Here is an 18,127-nt window from a genome sequence, read left to right as displayed (position 1 = left end):
GCGTACGTGTGGATTTACTGTTGCTCATATTCCTTTGGGGCACTCCTCCAGCACCTACTGGCATTGGATTACGAGAATGAGAGATTACCAGTATAGAACTAGGATTAGAGACTGCGCTGCAGTAGTATTGCGTCCCATTTCAGAGTTATGGTAAGACCTCTGGGTATGTATGAGGAATGTTTTGATGCATAGTGGATTGAGAGTATGGGTGTTTTTGCATTGGCTAACGCCTGCGAGTTCTATTGTTTCAGGTCTGATGCTTGATCTGTATGGCGCTTGATGATTCCCAAGGATTGTACCAACAGCTACAATTATATTCAGGTATACAATCCATCTAGCGAGAACTTACTGATAGTAGATGTTATTTGACCTGGTTAATAGCTGTGTTCTTGTTGTTACAGGTTCTATTCCCCTGCTGACCCTTGCCTCTCCTTTCCCTCGCCTGATCATCCAAACACTCTGTATATACATATAGGAGTGTTGGTGATATCAGGAGGTGGACCTTTTTCTGCTGCGACTGAATCCTGCGGATCGTGGCCTGACGGAATTACGCGACCAAGTATTTCGCTCCGCCTGATCCAGGCGCAGTAGGGAATGGCTACCATGGAGAATGTTCTTCAGGCATTAGTCCTGGTACAACAGGAAATAGCATCCTCAAAGGCTGAAACAGCCGCATTAAGAGAAAAGGTAGACAAGTTATCTAGGAACCCTTTTGACGTTTCCCCACTTGCTCCACAGATACAGTTTATGGTACCTCCTCCCATTCCGTTAGCAAGTCCTGAAAGATATACCGGGGACCCATTGAAAATCCAAGTGTTTCTGATGCAGATAATGCTGCATTTCTCTTGCAAACCAGCCTATTTTCCCAAAAACCATTCTAGAGTGGCGTTTGCGATTTCTTATTTGGTAGGGGATGCAGCCAATTGGGCTGTTCCTTTAGTTGGAAATAATGATGCAGTTTTATCGGATTGGTCGGCGTTCAGAACAGAGTTTGAGAGGGTTTTTGATCGAAGGGCCACTACTTTCAGTGCAGATAAAGAATTGCTAGACCTTAAACAAGGAAGAAACGATTTAGTAACATACTTAACTACGTTCAACAGATTAGTGGCAGAAACGGCTTGGCCAGTGGAGAAGAGGATGTCTTTGTTTTATCAGGGGCTGAGGGAAGAGATGAAAGATGTTCTGGTACAGATAGATCAGCAACCCACTACTTGTACTGAAATGATTAATTTAACCTTACGCTGGATGATATAATGTCCGAAAGAGGGGGCGAGAAGAAGAGATGGGGCAGGGGTTATTATAGATCGGATAGACCCCCACGCTGACCTATGCCTAACCCAGAGATGGTACCTGAACCCATGGAAATCTGTGCTGTTCGAACCCCTTTGTCAATAGAAGAACGAGAGAGCAGAAGGGTACAGGGTTTGTGCATGTACTGTGGGAAATAAGGACACTACGTTAGAGAATGTCCTTCTAAACCCAAGTCCTCAGAGGTATGGTTACGGAAACAAAGGGTGGCAGTATCTACCTCGCTTCCTACATTGCCTTCAGGGGATTCTCCTGGTGTTAGTGAAGCTAACGAGGGTTGGCACTCCCCTCGCTAGCTAACACAGCTTTGCAAGACACAGAGTCACACATAGTGCTTCCTATGAGCCTTGAGTGTAATAAACAGGTCCATCAAGTAAGGGTCATGATAGATTCCGGTGCCACAGGGAACTTTATAGACAGTGGATTGGTAACAAATCTTGAGTTACAGAGGGTACCGAGGGAGACTCCTGAAGGGGGTATTAGCGGTAGACGGCAAACCTTTGAAATCTGGTTTAATTATCGAACAAACGGAGTTAGTCCTGCTGACCTCAACTATGGTTAATGAGAGACATGTGGAGGAGTTAGCCTTGAATATCATAGAGGCCCCACAGTATGAGGTTATTCTGGGTATGCCTTAGATATTTCACCATAACCCTGCCATAGATTGGAGAACTAAAACAATACAGTTCCTCTCAGAAGAATGTCAAGGTCATTTAGTTCAGATCGGACTCTCACAGGCAGCGGCATTGATGCAACCGTATGTGGTGGCAACGGCTGCTGAGAAGGAGACTAGGTTACCTTTAGAGTACTCTCAGTTCAAGGATGTATTTAGTGAGACCCAGGTGGAACAGTTGCCTCCTCATAGGGAGTATGATTGTAGGATACACCTGGTAGAAGGGGTCACGATACCTGCATGCAGAGTGTATGCGTTGTCTGTGCCAGAGACCAAACACTTACGGCAATACCTGGATCACTATCTGGAGATTAGGTTCATTAAACATTCATGGTCACCAGCTGCCTCTCCACTCTTTTTCATATCCAAGGCCAATAGAGATTTGAGGGCATATGTGGATTATGGAGTATTGAACAAAAACACTGCGAGGAACAGATATCCTTTACCTCTCATTTCTGTGCGGCATGATCAGGTGAGAGGGGCCAAGATCTACACAAGGTTGGATTTGAGGGGGGGCATACCATTTGGTGTGTGTCCGGAATGGTGATGAGTGGAAGACAGCTTTTAAGACTCGTTATGGATTGTTTGAGTATACCGTCATGCCTTTCGGCCTTTGCAACGCCCCGGCGGCATTTCAGTATTTCCTTAACGACGTCTTAAAGGAATATGTGGATCTGTTCGTTGTGGTGTATATTGACGACATCCTCATCTATTCTGACACCATGGAGTGGCATGCAAGTCAAGTTGTCAAAGTGTTGACCAAGTTGCATGCACACAGATTATTCTGTAAATTGAACGAGTGTGAGTTCGGGGAGAGACCAGTAGAATTTCTATGAGTTATGCTTTGCCCAGAGGGTTTACACATGACAGCGAGAGAGGTGCTGGCGATGCAAGAATGGCCAACCCAAACAACGTACGTGATGTGCAGTGTTTCCTGGGATTCACGAACTACTATCGTAGATTTATCCTCCATTTTTCCCAGGTAGCCGTCCCAATTTCTAGATTACTTATAAAGGGTGTTACCTTTCAATGGTCTACCTTTCTGAAGAGATCCTTTACCACGGCTCCTGTACTCGCACATCCCAGACCAGAGCATCTTTTTGTGGTGGAGGCTGATGCCTCCGACGAGGCGATTGGAGCCATACTGTCTCAAAGAAATCAGAGCATGGGACAGCTGCATCCTGTAGCCTATTTGTCCAAGAAACTGAACCCTGCAGAAAGAAACTATACTATCGCCGAAAAAGAGCTGCTGGCGATAAAAAAGGCGTTTCAGGAATGGAGGCAATATCTGTGGGGGGGGGGGGGCTAGTCACCCTATCACGGTATACACGGACCATAGGAATCTGCAGTACATGAAGTCTGCGTGTCATCTTTCTCAAAGACAGATGAGATGGATGTTGTTTTTCGCAGAATAGAACTTTGTTGTTACCTTTAGACCCGGGGTGGAGAACCGCAAAGCAGATTCATTGTCTAGACAAGAAACAATGGAAAACTCCCTTCAAGACAAGAAGATAGAGGCTATCATTGAACCATCTAAGGTGCTGTGTGCTATCCGAGTGGAGAACTTCTTGGAAGAAGTAAGAAAGCATAAATCTCTCTCAGTATGGGAAGCCTGGGCTACAGAAAAGAGGGAGCGCACAGTGAAGCAGAGATTACCTTTCTATAAAGACAGGCTGTATCTCCCCACTCCTGAGTTGCAAAAGAAGGCCCTCCTGAAGTGTCATGTGTCTCCGTTGGCGGGACATCCAGGATTACGTAAATCCATTCAGTTGACACCATGCCATTTCTGGTGGAGCACCTTAAGCAAAGAATCTTATCCTGGGTTACCAAGTGCGAAGAATGTGCCAGAGCAAGAAACGAAAACGTTAGAAAAAAGGGAAAACTCATACCCATGACCACACCACACCACACCGCCCGTGGCAAAATATCAGTTTGGATTTTATCACGGGATAACACCTAGAGAAGGGGAATTCAGCTATTTTGGTGGTTGTGGATGGACTCACAAAGATGGGACATTTCATTCCTTGTGTGAATCTACCTACGGCCAGTCAAACGGCACAGTTGTTGTTAACTAACATTATCAGAGTACATAGAATTCCTGAAGTTATTGTGTCCGATAGGGGACCTCAGTTCATAGCTAGATTTTGGAGGTTATGGTGCAAGGCCCTGCACATAGACTCTACACTGTCTACAAGTTTCCACCCGCAGACTGATGGACAGAACGACTGAACCAAACCCTCAAGAAGTATCTCAGATGTTATGCAAAGGAGGCCCAAGAATCCTGGGTTGAACTGTTGTGGATGGCGGAATTGGCATACAACAATGCTTGGCATAGTTCTGTCGGTATATCTCCTTTCCGTGCTAATTTTGGGAATGACGCCTATCAACATTCCTGAGGAGGTGGCTAATAAGCTCGTTTTTCTGTCTCAAGTACGGAAACTACACACAGTACATCGTAAAGTCAGGGACCATCTGATACAGGCTAAACAGATCCAAAAGAGATGGGAAGACTGACACAGATCTGATGGGCCTCAGTATCAGGTAGGGGACAAGGTGTGGCTGTCCACCAAGAACATACATTTCAAGCTACGTAGTATATTCCATCCCAGGTTCATTGGCCCTTACTCCATCGATAAACAGATCAATCCTGTAACATACAAGCTGAAACAGCCTGGTACCCTTCGAATCCATCCTGTGTTCCACTGTAACCTTTTGAAGCCGGCATCAGGGGCGTGCAGGTGTGCTCCGCCGCCCGTGCTCTGTGATGGTGGGATGGAATACGAGGTCAAGAGCATTCGGGACTCCAAATTGAGGCGAGGGGTGCTATGGTATCTGGTGTCCTGGAAGGGTTATACTGCAGAGGACGATTCTTGGGATCCATGGCAGAATGTGCATGCTCCGGCGGCTGTTCGCTCTTTTCACAGACGGTTTCCATTGAAGCCTGGGCCTAGGAGGTACTAGGCAAGGGGGACCTACTGTCAGGGAACGAACATTGCAGCGCCTGCCACGTCATCCCCAGAACTACAGCTCCCATGATGCTTGTCATTGGGAGGGGATTTAGCCGCGGCGGACGCACAGGACGTTGCGCGTAATTCTGTTCTGGTCGTCAATCTTTCTCTCGGCTGAGGGAGAGCAGGTTCGAGGAAGGCGCCGTCTGGGGACTACTGCTGATAGGATCTTGGCTCCCCACGGGAACCAGTGATGTATTCAACTCATGCGTGAGTAACATGGAAGCAGTACCGAGGAACCGGTGTTGGCTTCTGGTCGTCGTTCCTTTCTGAGTACTGGATTGTTTCAACCATAGCGGAATACAGCTGTGAGAGACCGCGTATTGCCGTGTATGGAATTGCTGATTTCATTTATTGAAAGTACTAAAACTTTATTTCACATAGCGGAACACAGCAGTGAATTAACCGCGCATTACCGTGTATGTTGCCCATGTATTTTGGCTTGGGGAAAAGACAGAACTTTCACAAAACAGCGGAACACAGCGGGAAGTTACCACGTATTACAGTGCATAGAGACATTGAGTCTGTACTGTAAACCTGAATATATTATATACATTGTACCGGATTACGGAGGTGAGGAAACCACGTAGGACTTTGTACGTGTGGATCTACTGTTGCTCATATTCCTTTGGGGCACTTCTCCAGCACCTACTGGCATTGGATTACGAGAATGAGAGATTACCCGTATAGAACTAGGAGCAGAGACTGCGCTGCAGTAGTATTGTGTCCCATTTCAGAGTTATGGTAAAACCTCTGGGTATGTATGAGGAATGTTTTGATGCATATGGGATTGAGAGTATGGGTGTTTTTGCATTGGCTAATGCCTGTGAGTTCTATTGTTTCAGGTCTGATGCTTGATCTGTATGGCGCTTGATGATTCCCAAGGATTGTACCAACAGCTATAATTATATTCAGGTATACAATCCATCTAGCGAGAACTTACTGAGAGTAGATGTTATTTGACCTTGTTAATAGCTGTGTTCTTGTTAAAGGTTCTATTCCCCTGCTGACCCTTCCCTCTTCTTTCCCTCGCCTGATCATTCGAACACCCTGTATATACATATTGGGGTGTTGGTGATATCAGGAGGTGGACCTTTTTCTGCTCCGACTGGATCCTGCGGAGCGTGGCCTGACGGGGGCACCCGTTGGTCTGCCTCTAGCTATTTGCCTCTTAATATCCGCTGGTTTGGAGGTGGAGTGTTCAATCTCAGCAGAGGGAGAAGAACTGAAGTCTGACATTAAATTACCTGCACAAGGGAATGACAGAGTTCCGCTTGGGTCTGATTCCTGAATAGTTGCCATTGTGTGGCCGTTACTTGTTTTTTCCCTGCAGATTTCTTTCCTGGGCCCTTTTATCTCTACTTCTGACAAGGATTGGGGTTGTTGCTTGAGAAGTGTCTTTACCCCGCTTAATCAAAAACCCGATTTCTTACAGGTATCTTCTTTATTTTTATGATGTCAGTAACTAGATGGATTGCTCTTAACGTATGTAGTTACAGATGTCCTGATAGAGAACAACTTCAGATCTAAACTTTCTGTGTTCTTTAGTTGCTATCATCATCTTTTTCTTTAGACAAAAGTGGTGCACTCTTGTTAGGATGTCAGGAGTACAGCTGCCTGGTTGGCCGGCTGCCAGTGTCCTATGTGTGCTGTCCAGTTGTATTTCATCATGGTCACTGCTGTTCATAATGGCCGGAAATATGCACTTTTTAAAAGACTCGATGTCTGTGATTGCTGATCTGTGGCACTCCATGAATGTTGGTGGTGGTTTGCCCGAGCAAATCTTTAGATCCTTCAGATTCTCTTGGAGAATGAGGTTTTGTTCCTTCAGTGATAGTATGTTATGCTTCAAAACTTTCTCATTGAAGTACAACAATGTCTCTCCCAGGTCATAAATGTCCTTCTTCATTTCTTTGAGATCCCTCCACAAATTGTCCCTGAGCAGTTAGCTCATCCTTCATGTTTTGGAAGAGTTTAACCATGACCCCACTTGGTTCTCTTAACGCACATGGGTCTCTTCAGCTGGTTGAGTGCGCCTTAGGGACGCATCAGGAAAGTCTTTATTGTGCAGTTAACGCTGTGAGAGTATACATTTCTTCAAGCAAGTTATCTGAAACCATCCCTGCCGCGCTGTCGCCCCCACACATCATGTGTGAGTCTGGATGGGCCCGCAAGTAGGCCCCCAGGAACTTTGATCTATTCTTGCCACATGAGGAGTGGGGTGGTTGGTGCTGCACTGTACTAGAGGCTGTGGACCTGGATATGCAATCCCCACTTCTCTCTTTCTCCCCATCGTACCCGCTGTTCATGCAGCCCTCTCAATGTGGGATGCGCAGGTTGCAGCCACTCCACTTCTATCCCCTTTGCAAGTGTGCCTCCATTTCTCCTTCAACTGAGCCGGTCCATCTAGCCACCTGGTTGGCTGACCTAATATTCCTTCTTGTGCAGGTGCCGTGTTGAATTTATGCCCATGGATCTATCTCCGGTCTCTGGCTCTGTTGAGGTACGATGCAGTCTACTGCCAAGGGTCCTGGGATCGCCAGACACTGCTTCTTTAGCGGTTAAGATAACAACAAATGAGGCCTGAAGGCTGAGCAGAGAAGTCGAAGGAGCTAATAAGTATCTCACTCCTCTGCCTCTTGACCACGACCACCAACATGTACATTTGTGAATATTCACAAATGTCTCTCCAGGCTATTGAAGCTATTAATTGTAGACAAGAGGAGTTTATTAGAAAAAGTTTGATATTTGTGGGGAATGTCGTAGGCTCGTGGGAACTCATGCTGTCAGGTCAGCTAGCTCTACAAGCAATGAACACATCTGCATATAACCAAGGAGAGTTCTGTGAGCATTAGAGATTACCTCAAATTATTAGGCTGTGCAAACATGTATACACATTTTGTTTTTTGGAATCACTGGGCCAGTAGTGCATGCTGAACTTGTAACTTACTATATTTCCTTACAGCACCCACCTTGGGTGATGGGTTTACATTAATGAATCTTATATTTCATTTGGAATAATTTGCACTTTTTGATACATGTTGTTTGCCAGAAGAAGAAACTTCCTCAACATACCCATTCTGTGGCAAAGTTCACTGGCAGCCAAGACGTTTGTGCTGTAGGAGGGAAGAGCCTACTTATATAGTGGACAAGACAGTCATGAAGACTTGAAACAAATACTATGCAAAAGCGTACAGGTGAAGCAATGACAAGGGGTCAGCAGTAATGGACAAAGGCTGAAGTGGTAAACGACACAGGTTGAGTGGGCAAGGCTTATGATAGGGAGTGAATACAAGGGCTTCAGCCGCGGTCCGTGCAGGTAACAGAGGTGGGGTGGTAGGGCCATGTAAGGGGGATTCTGAGGGACAATGCAGATGGAAAATGAATTATTTATTTAATTTTCCCTCGTCATTGTCCTTTGGAGTCCCCCCCTTACACGGCCCCACCACTGTTACCTGCACAGACCGTAGCTGCTTCAAACACAAAAAAGGGGCTTGTTCCACCTTCCTCTGCTCGTTCTGTATTGCGATAGATTTGATCTTGTGTCTTGTATCAAAATTATCGGAGCTTTGGAACGTCAGTTAGGAGCTAAGAAGAAGTGATCAGCTTTGCTGCCTGGAAACAGCTGTGGTGTTGCCCTGGGTAGAGTAAATACACTATTATTACTCTAGCACACAGGATTAATAATAATGATGCTACTTGATCTCAGCCCAACTGCTAGTTGATACAAGTTGCTGCCAATGCAAAACAGCACAGATGTATAAAGAATAATAATGATTTAAAATTTAAGATGCTGACAATTCATGGGTACTTCGATAGAATTTGGACTAATAGTTTTGGCCTTGAAAAAGTTCTGTCAGAAACTAAACATTTGCTGAGGATTTACCCCATCTGAATAGCAAACCAATAAAAAAAAACGGAAATATTAAATGTGGCAATTATGATTACATTGAATTTGAGCCATCATTTCGTATGATACTGGAGAGGAGAATGATCGTGGAATACATAAACTAAAAGTGCACTTGTTGGGACTATAATTTTAGAGTGCCTCCCCATTTATAAATGTATTGAAAGTTTGCTTTGCAATACATTAGGGGTTGTAGTTGGCCAGCCTCACGGCGAAAGAGCACCTATGTTTGTCAATGTTAAGGAACTTAAGGTAATGCTGTGAAACTGTGACATGGCTGCTTTTTATGAATTAATGCCAATAACACAGCAAGACCCACATGAGTAAAAAGAAATATTGATGGCTATTCATGAGGAAAGTGTGATGGTATGCCTTGTTAGTACACAGGCAGAGTGTCATTAGGGAAGTCAGGTTTCAGGCTCTTCAAAGGAGGAGAATGGCGAGAGGCATCTGGATGGTGCTAGGAGTGTCGTATGTATTGGGAAAGGAGGAGAACAAGGCGTGTTTTGGAGAAAAGTGTGATCAGATTAAAACGTGTATACCTTAATTCCCAAAGGATTATGTGGACTGACATGCTCCTTACTGCACTTTTATTTTATTTTTTATTGAGCAAATGGGACTGCTTGTACCATTGTTTGATGCTTGTTTGGTGAGATGGAGGTTTTACATCTTTTCCATATGATAAGCGCACCTTTATAATGGTTGCATAGTTGATTCCCTCTGTTCACTGAGGAAGATCGTGGAGCTGTTCTCGCTTCAAACAAAGTATATAGCACAAGATGGAAAGACTGCTGGGGCATCTCTTGGGGCCTGTTGCAGCCCTAAGACAAATGATAAAACTTTAATTTTAAAACGTCATGTTTTTTAACTCAAAATGTACAATCTCCCTCACCTCCAAGTCCTAGCTGTTGCCATACCATTTACTTTTCTTTTTCCCAAATACCGTATACACCTTTATGTGGTTCTGAAACATTTGCTCATTTTTGGCATCCTGTTGTAAAGAATATAATTATATTTCCAGCTGAAAAATAAACACATGAATGAGATAGTGAATATTGTAAATCCCTGATACGTATGTATTCACTCTCTGGCTGCAAATCTGATGGTGTACATATGTCTGGAAGTACGATGTCAGAACCGGTCTTATAAATGCACATTGCCAGCATGTCAGAAGCATCACAAAAATATGCGGTATCTGATCTTTTATTAAGCAAATTTGTTTGTGAGTGGCAATACTTACCAGCTCAAGGACTTGGGTCCGCTCTTTATTTTCAGAAACTCTGAAATATTGAAAAAAACAAAAATTTTAACTTAGCAAAGACTACGTTTTATAGTAGGACAGTTACTTAAATAGTCTTAAAACTACTGCAAGAAGAAAACAAAATGTGGAGCCTTGGAGGCATTCCTTATGTTGGCTTTGCATTTTATAATAAATAAATACAAGAGAAAAGGTCAGAAATAAACAACTGTGTTTTACAATTTGCTAACTAGGAACTCGTCTGGTACAAAATGCCGCTATTCAGCTGTTGAAATATTATGCTCTATAAATAGCATTTTACATGCCACAAATGTACGTGGTCTGATATTTTATATAATGGTTTGCATTATTACTAGGAGTGTGTGTTTTGCAGATAAAAACTGTAGTATCCTAAACTTCAAGTTTTCATACTCCATGCAATTATTTTAGCAAAACTGGTTTTCATGTCCTGATAGAAAAATACTAGTTAGTGTTCAGATTCTTTAAAACACTGATCTTGAATCAGTGAATATGTGCAAGGAATAAGTTATAACCATAAAAGACTTTACAGTAATCAGGTGTTTTCCTTCAAGGCTGCCAGTAATTGCTTAGATAGAGGCAAACTATGTGAAAATTGGGGGCTCAAAATCACAATCATGTATGTCACGCTTCCTTTCAACCAGGAAAACACATAATGATGCGGCAATGCCATGCCATGTATTTAGAATCTGTAGTAGCAAAGCATTTGTAATGAGTACCTTAAACTTAAATAAAAAAGTCTCCAGTCATTGATACGAATTGGCATTAGTATACCGTACAACATTGATTTATATAGTCACTCATACATGATCTCAACCATAACAAAATCAGAAGACAAAATAGAAGTGGAAATCTAAACAAGAGGAGACTACAGATGAAATTCAATTAAGTAAATAAACAATCGAAACGTTTCCATTTATAAATATCTTCATGTCTAATTTATATTAGAGAGGTACAAATGCTTGCTAGAATCATAGATCCTGCCCAATGGCAGACCCTCTAGAGTTGTTGCTGAGGTACTCATGAAACAATGTGCGGGTGGAACAGTGGATTGAATATGGGGGTTACACCTGGTTAAGAAGAAATGCACCATCAATTTTGTTTATACGAATGCACTGTACTCTATGTGCAATGGTCTTTGGCTGCTCATGTGCCTTTGATTATAATGATCATATATATTCAAAAAATTAAATAAAAACAATTTTCAAGTTAGAGCGGTAGAAGCGGAGATTAAAGGTGCACTATATATATGCGTACACTAGGGAACTAGAGCTCGGAAACAACAAATTGTGTTCGAAGGTTTCTAGCAGAGGAAAGTAAGGTGGAAGAGGGATGAGAAGACAATGTTAGTAGGAATAAGGAGAAATCAGAAACACAAAGCAGAAATTGTGAGGGCATTAAAGAAATAGGAAACATTAGCAGGCAAACCGTTATTTGAATACTAACCCCTCAAGGAATTTCTTCAACAGTTTAAGCCTGTCGTTAGTCTCGAGCTCAGTACTTTTAAAGTATTTGAGTATGGGTAAAGTCTTAGGCCATCATTATGTGTGGCCTGGAAAATGGCTCAGATTTTCCACGTCATTGGAGTTAGCCATGTGAGTGGTATGGAATAATGTACCCAACATTGGAGTAGTAGGCGCTATATAAATGCTGCAATACTATACAATACAATCCTTCCTTAAAAAATAAAAAAGAAATTAAAAAAGTGAAGTCAGCTCTGCTTTCAAAACTGCAAGTCTGAGCTGCTGTCTAAGGTGCAGGCATGTAACATATGTGGTAAGTGAGGGATAGCTATGCTGTCGGAGGCCACACTTGTTACTTCTTAGCGAGCTGTATAAACGAACTGCATAAAGGACTTATTTAATGTCATCTGCATAATGCTGTATAATATTTACAACAACCGAAGTAATTTAGACTCCCAGAACCGCCCCGGCTGGGTATTACCCGTCGACCAAACTGGTTGTGAATAATACATATTCATGTTGTGTCATTTCACCGACGTCAGTGGTTTGACTCCAAGTACAGGGGCTGTGACGAGGGGCATTAAAAGTAAATAACACTGTACCCGGGGATAACGGTGGCAGCCCAAGTTGGGTTAAATGGAATAGCAGGACTGCATGAATAGTGCCATGTACATGATTAATTAAGATCAGCACCTTGTTGTTTGAGGCTAATATAAGGTGAAATGGAGCACTGGGTATTTATTCGGACGACATTTTTGCCCATAAAAGTAACATAAATACAGCGGATAAAACATTTCAGAAGATTAAAAATAACACATATCAAAGACAGTAAATATGACGGGGATAACAGATAATAGCAGCAAAGTTTGGGTCAATAAAGTGCCACGTGCCCTTACAGCACTAGTTAACAAGCATATGCAATGCAATAGGTCTCGCACTTGCAAGAGTCTGAGCTATTGGCATTGTAAATGATATTGTTTTTTACTTACGTTTGTTTTTGGAGCGGAGTGGATGTATGTTGTTTGTAGTGGAATTATGTGGTTTGGATTGGAATTGCTAGTTGTGAAATAGTGTGGGGTGGAACTGTGTGGTGTATAGTGCATTTATGTAGTGGGATTATGTGGTATGGTGAATAGATAGAGGTGAGATCTGTACAAAATAGATAGCAAGCAAGATTGTGAGGGATAGGTAGTTTGTGTATGAAATGGTGAGTGAAGACTAGGTAGAATAGGAGAAAGAGTGTGCTAGAGAGAATGAATGGGAGAGAAGATTATAGACACATAAAGAGGCTGCGTTTGTGTACACACCGAAGGAAGTCGAGGAGAGTGTGCGTTTGGATTTTTTGAAAAGTTATGGTAAAGAAACTGTGCTGTAAGACCTGAAGTGAACCTATATGAGAAATGTTGGTTGAGGATATGCTTGTGCAATGCAATTATGTGGACAGTAATTATGTGGTATTAACTGGAGTGGACTGATGTAGTATTATGCATTGTGAAGTGTCATGTATTGAGTGTAATTCTATGACGTGGTATTGAATTATGTGGCATGATGTGGAATTCTATGGTGTGGATTAGATGTATGTGGTGTGTAGCAGAATTGTGTGTTGTGGAGTAGAATTGTGTGCTGTGGAATTGAACTGTGTGGAGTTGAATTGTGTTGCATGGGATTGTGTGTGACTGAGTTAAATTATGTTGAGCGAAATTATGTGGCTCAGTGTGGAGTGTATTTATGTGGAGTGTTGCTGTGTGCCATGGAGTAGATTTATGTGGGGTGTGATTATGTGCTATGGAGTGAAGTGTAATTATGTTGTGTGGTATGGAATTGTGTGGCATTAAATTATGTGCTGTGGCATTGTATGGAACTATGTGGCATGGTGTTGAATTATGTGGAGTGTAAATATGAGGTACGTTGCTGATTTGAATTTTGTTGAGTGTAGTTGTGGTTTGGAGCCAAGTGGATATATGTGGAGTATAATTATGAGGCTTTAAGTGTAACAATGTCCAATAGGCAGTGTAACTATGTATGTGCCTTGGCTCCTTGAGGACAAATGGGTTCTGCATCATCACCTTGCGTAGCAGCATAATGTTGTGTTGGAAAGCGCATATTTTCTTTTTTTGGGTGAAGCCGACGCATCATTTCTTTTTTTGGGTTGAGCCGGGGTGCAGTATCCCCAGTCAGTCTCAGTGTCTCTCTCTCTCTCTCACTACACAACACGAACTACAGCAGATTTTGTCACCTTAAATAACATCAGTTTAGTAACGTTGTCTGGAATATTTGTACAAAATAAAGTGTTCAACATTTGACATGAGTACATCGTTTGTATTTTTTTTGCATTTATGTCTAATACTGCAAGACAGATTGTGATGTATGTGGTGTGTCTCCATGTAACCCTTGAGACGCAGATCGATAAATATATTTGTGGTACCAGTAATCCATATACCTATTTGTAGGAAAAGGCATATTCCCAAATTGAAATTATGAAACATTCCCATATAGTCCAGCTAGCCAATGAAAGCCAGTAGGTCTAGAAATAAGTAACATGCGTTTAAGAAGTCAATGAGTTTGGGAAAGAATACATTTTTAAAAAAACGCAGGTATGGCGCATAGACAGCCAGCTATTAGAGAGGTGCAATAACGATGACGGTTGTACTGGTGCCCGAGTCAGTCACTACTGGCCTCTGGAATTGAAAGGCGAATTGTACAGAAGAAGAGTTGGGTTTATTGCACCGTCCCTTTGAAATGGGGGTGTCTGCCAAGTGTCAGTCTGAGCTTCTGAACGGCAGTTACGGGGGAGTCAGGGGCGGAACACAGGCCCCCGCAGCCCGCGCGGTGCGGGGGTGGGCCCTCGAGCTGGAGTATGGCAGTAAAAGGCAGCTGGGGCTTGGGGGCTTAACGGCAAGGACAGACTGACAGATGTCAGGAAGACTGTGTGTATATATATTTATAAAATAATCAATGGGGAGGGAAGGAGAAGCTGTGGTCCATTCGGCTTACATTCATAGATACAAAGAATCAATAAAGAGTGGACCACTTGTCCTGTGTCGCCAGGGTCTTTTTGCTCTTGGTTCCGTCATAAAAGAACCCTCACAACTGTACACAGGCGCGAGGGCGGTATATACTGGGTCACCGCTTATGTGTACTAGTACAGCATCATCATAGGGTCTTTTTTAGTATGTATGCTGTCCTCCGCCAGGAGGAAGACCAACTGGTAAAACAGTAGCGTCCAGACATGAATATAAGGGAGGGTGTGAGAAGTGCTCTTGGTCAAGTGAGGTTAAAATTCTCTTAATCACTTTTTCTGATGAGACTTTATTGAGAGAACGTTGAAAAAGAGAAAAATAAAATGTTGAAGTAAGGATAAAGACCGAGTTACTAGTCTACCGTACTTTTAGATGTCAAGGGTCAACATGTTTCAGCCTTCTGTAAAAGTCTAAAAGCTTTCGTCAGGACCGATCTAAAGGAAGGCGCGTTGTGGCTCCTTGGGTAGTGAAAATTATTCACTAATCATATGTGTAAGGGTCAGATCCATGGTATCTGTACCTCATGAAGGTGCAATTTGCATTTCTTGGTGGTACCCGAAAGGCATACACGGAACTATGTTCGATTCCGTGAAGTCATTGACTTGTTCTGCCTCTGTTCATACCGCGAACAGAGGCAGAACACGTCAATGACTTCACGGAATCGAACATAGTTCCGTGTATGCCTTTCGGGTACCACCAAGAAATGCAAATTGCACCTTCATGAGGTACAGATACCATGGATCTGACCCTTACACATATGATTAGTGAATAATTTTCACTACCCAAGGAGCCACAACGCGCCTTCCTTTAGATCGGTATTGACGAAAGCCTTTAGACTTTTACAGAAGGCTGAAACATGTTGACCCTTGACATCTAAAAGTACGGTAGACCAGTAACTCGGTCTTTATCCTTACTTCAACATTTTATTTTTCTCTTTTTCAACGTTCTCTCAATAAAGTCTCATCAGAAAAAGTGATTAAGAGAATTTTAACCTCACTTGACCAAGAGCACTTCTCACACCCTCCCTTATATTCATGTCTGGACGCTACTGTTTTACCAGTTGGTCTTCCTCCTGGCGGAGGACAGCATACATACTAAAAAAGACCCTATGATGATGCTGTACTAGTACACATAAGCGGTGACCCAGTATATACTGCCCTCGCGCCTGTGTACAGTTGTGAGGGTTCTTTTATGACGGAACCAAGAGCAAAAAGACCCTGGCGACACAGGACAAGTGGTCCACTCTTTATTGATTCTTTGTATATATATTTATATACATGCATGTACTCCGTTAGGTAGGCAAGGCTGTGGAGAGGTCAGAAGCACGTTCAGACATCGGCAAACTAGCGACTGAGGCTGTGCCCCAACAGTGCTAAAGCCTACGCCCCCATGTATGCACTTAAGCACTCTGAGCCCCATTTGGCCCGGGGGAAGTCGAAAGAAGCTTTTTGCTTTGCTGGCCGAGTGCGACTATCTATATATCCCTGTCAGCACCTAGTGACGTCTGTTTCACTGCCGTTCTGCCTTTATAGATCAAGTATCCTGACTGTCCACATACACTGCACAGCTCTGGAATCTCTATCTGTAATGTTGTATCCTCCCTTATTTTGTAGGTTTTGAAAGTTTTATTTTGTGCGTACATGACCCACGGGAATCGGAGCTCTATACAGTACACAGCAGGTGGCAACCATTACAAATGCTGTTTAAGGAGAACGTATGGGGTAACAACAGTTTCAAGTGACATAAGGTCACTTAGTCAGAGCTGCTGACTTTGACGCTGGGGAACCAGGTTCCAGCCTCGATGTCGGCTCAGCATCTGGTGATTCTGGGCAAATCACATAATCTCCTTGGGCCTAACACAAATGAACGTGTCCTTGGATAACAAAACTGGTGCTCATGTAAAGTGTTCCAATACCTTCGAGTTCGAGCTATATAAATCTACTCAAAAAAAAAAATAGAAAAGGAAATACAAGGGGGGGGGGGGGGGAGGCAGCAGATTAATCACCAGGAGGGCCATCCCACTGCTCTTCATACAATAAACAAGCAATCGGTTCGCACTGTAATATTTTTAGTTCCATTTTTGTGTTAATATTGTTTATATTGGCTGGTGTTGGAAGTCATAAGGGTGTGCAGTGGGTTGCTTTGTGGGCAAATATGTCTGAAAGTTGTATGCACGCTGTGAAGCTGTAGTTCAGGGGCAAGGTTGAGATGGAAGTGTGTTCTTTGAAGAATCCCTACACGGACTACGAAACCGCCTGCAGCCTGGACATGCCCTGCCACAAAGCTGGAAAGGAAAATAAAGCTCTTGGCAGAGGGCGTGGGGACCGAGGAACTTCAGCAGAACAGGCAGACTGTAAAGAAGTGACCGAGTCCGGAAAGGTTCACGCCACCAGTAAAGCATCCAATCCCCGCGTGGACATCTTCTGTCTCATTTGTCTCCCCGCGTGCACGCTGGAATCGTATCGATTCCAAAAGGCCTCTGCATTGCAGAGCAGCGCATCCGCTGCTTTCGCCAAACCGAGACCTAAAAATGAACCTACATGTAAACAGATTTCCACATCAGATAATTGCAGAACTAGTGAAAATAAGGCTCTACACTGCCTAGTATTATAACACTTCTTTTGGAAATTAAAATCAGCCGGGTATAAAATTAATAAAATTTACAAAACACTTAAAGTATCATTTGGCCAGTTTTGCCATCGCACGGGCATGGAATAGCAGCAAAATTTGGCTGATAGCCAAGCGGAAAACTCAAAAAGTATTTGAAGGTATCACCTCTCAAACCTAAATAACAAAGAACGCTCTCATCGGCCACGTGGTTGCCTCAGATAGACAGGGGGACAATCTTGGATTCTCAAACACAAGTATGGCATAATCTGTAATACTTCTAAAACACCTTTACTTCGCAGCTTCATAAAAAACTGATGCTACTTTCTTTTTATTAAAACTTAAACATGAATCTGGCTCAACAAAGGCCCTCTGCATACCAATTCTACCCTTTTTTTTTTTTTAAACAGATTTTATTGGTCTTGAAAGGCTGACATATATGGACAATATCAAACATGGCTTTGGTTTAGCAATACCAATGTTACAGAACTTTGGAAACCCAGGCACAGACTGAATACTATAGGACCCCACAGAATTATAGTCCACAGCATTAGAATAATGAAAGCTTCAAGCTATTGTTGCATCCAGGGCTTTGGCCGCATCTCTTGTTCTAAGAGGGATTCTGAGGGCTAGGTAGAGGGCAAGTCGATACACCTATATTCTGTACACCGTTTACATATTTTACTATGTTTCTGAGGGCAGCCAAGTGCTTGAAATGCTACTAGTTCCATCCCGATACATTTGTCCATGGCTCACTTCCATCCACCCAGCGAGGGTGGGGAGACCACTTCCCAATGTTGGGCAACATTCCACGTAGCCAAAGTGAGTCCCCAAAACAAGAGGTGTTGTTTATATCTGATGCCGC

At 43.1% G+C, this 18,127-nt stretch overlaps 1 protein-coding gene across 1 annotated transcript in view; it reads right to left on the bottom strand.

Moving 5' to 3' along the window:
* Window positions 1-18,127, bottom strand: part of UTP25 (UTP25 small subunit processome component) — a 203,151-nt gene that overhangs the window by 146,020 nt on the left and 39,004 nt on the right. The window contains exon 2 of the mRNA XM_085612834.1: window positions 10,137-10,176. Coding sequence (XP_085468960.1) covers window positions 10,137-10,176 — 40 coding nt within the window. The remainder of the gene's footprint in view (window positions 1-10,136; window positions 10,177-18,127) is intronic.

The sequence above is a fragment of the Triturus cristatus genome, chromosome 6, assembly GCF_964204655.1.
Source record: "Triturus cristatus chromosome 6, aTriCri1.1, whole genome shotgun sequence".
Taxonomy (NCBI): Eukaryota; Metazoa; Chordata; class Amphibia; order Caudata; family Salamandridae; genus Triturus; species Triturus cristatus.
Note: the sequence above shows the minus strand (reverse complement) of the source record. Positions and strands in the feature narration are given on the sequence as shown.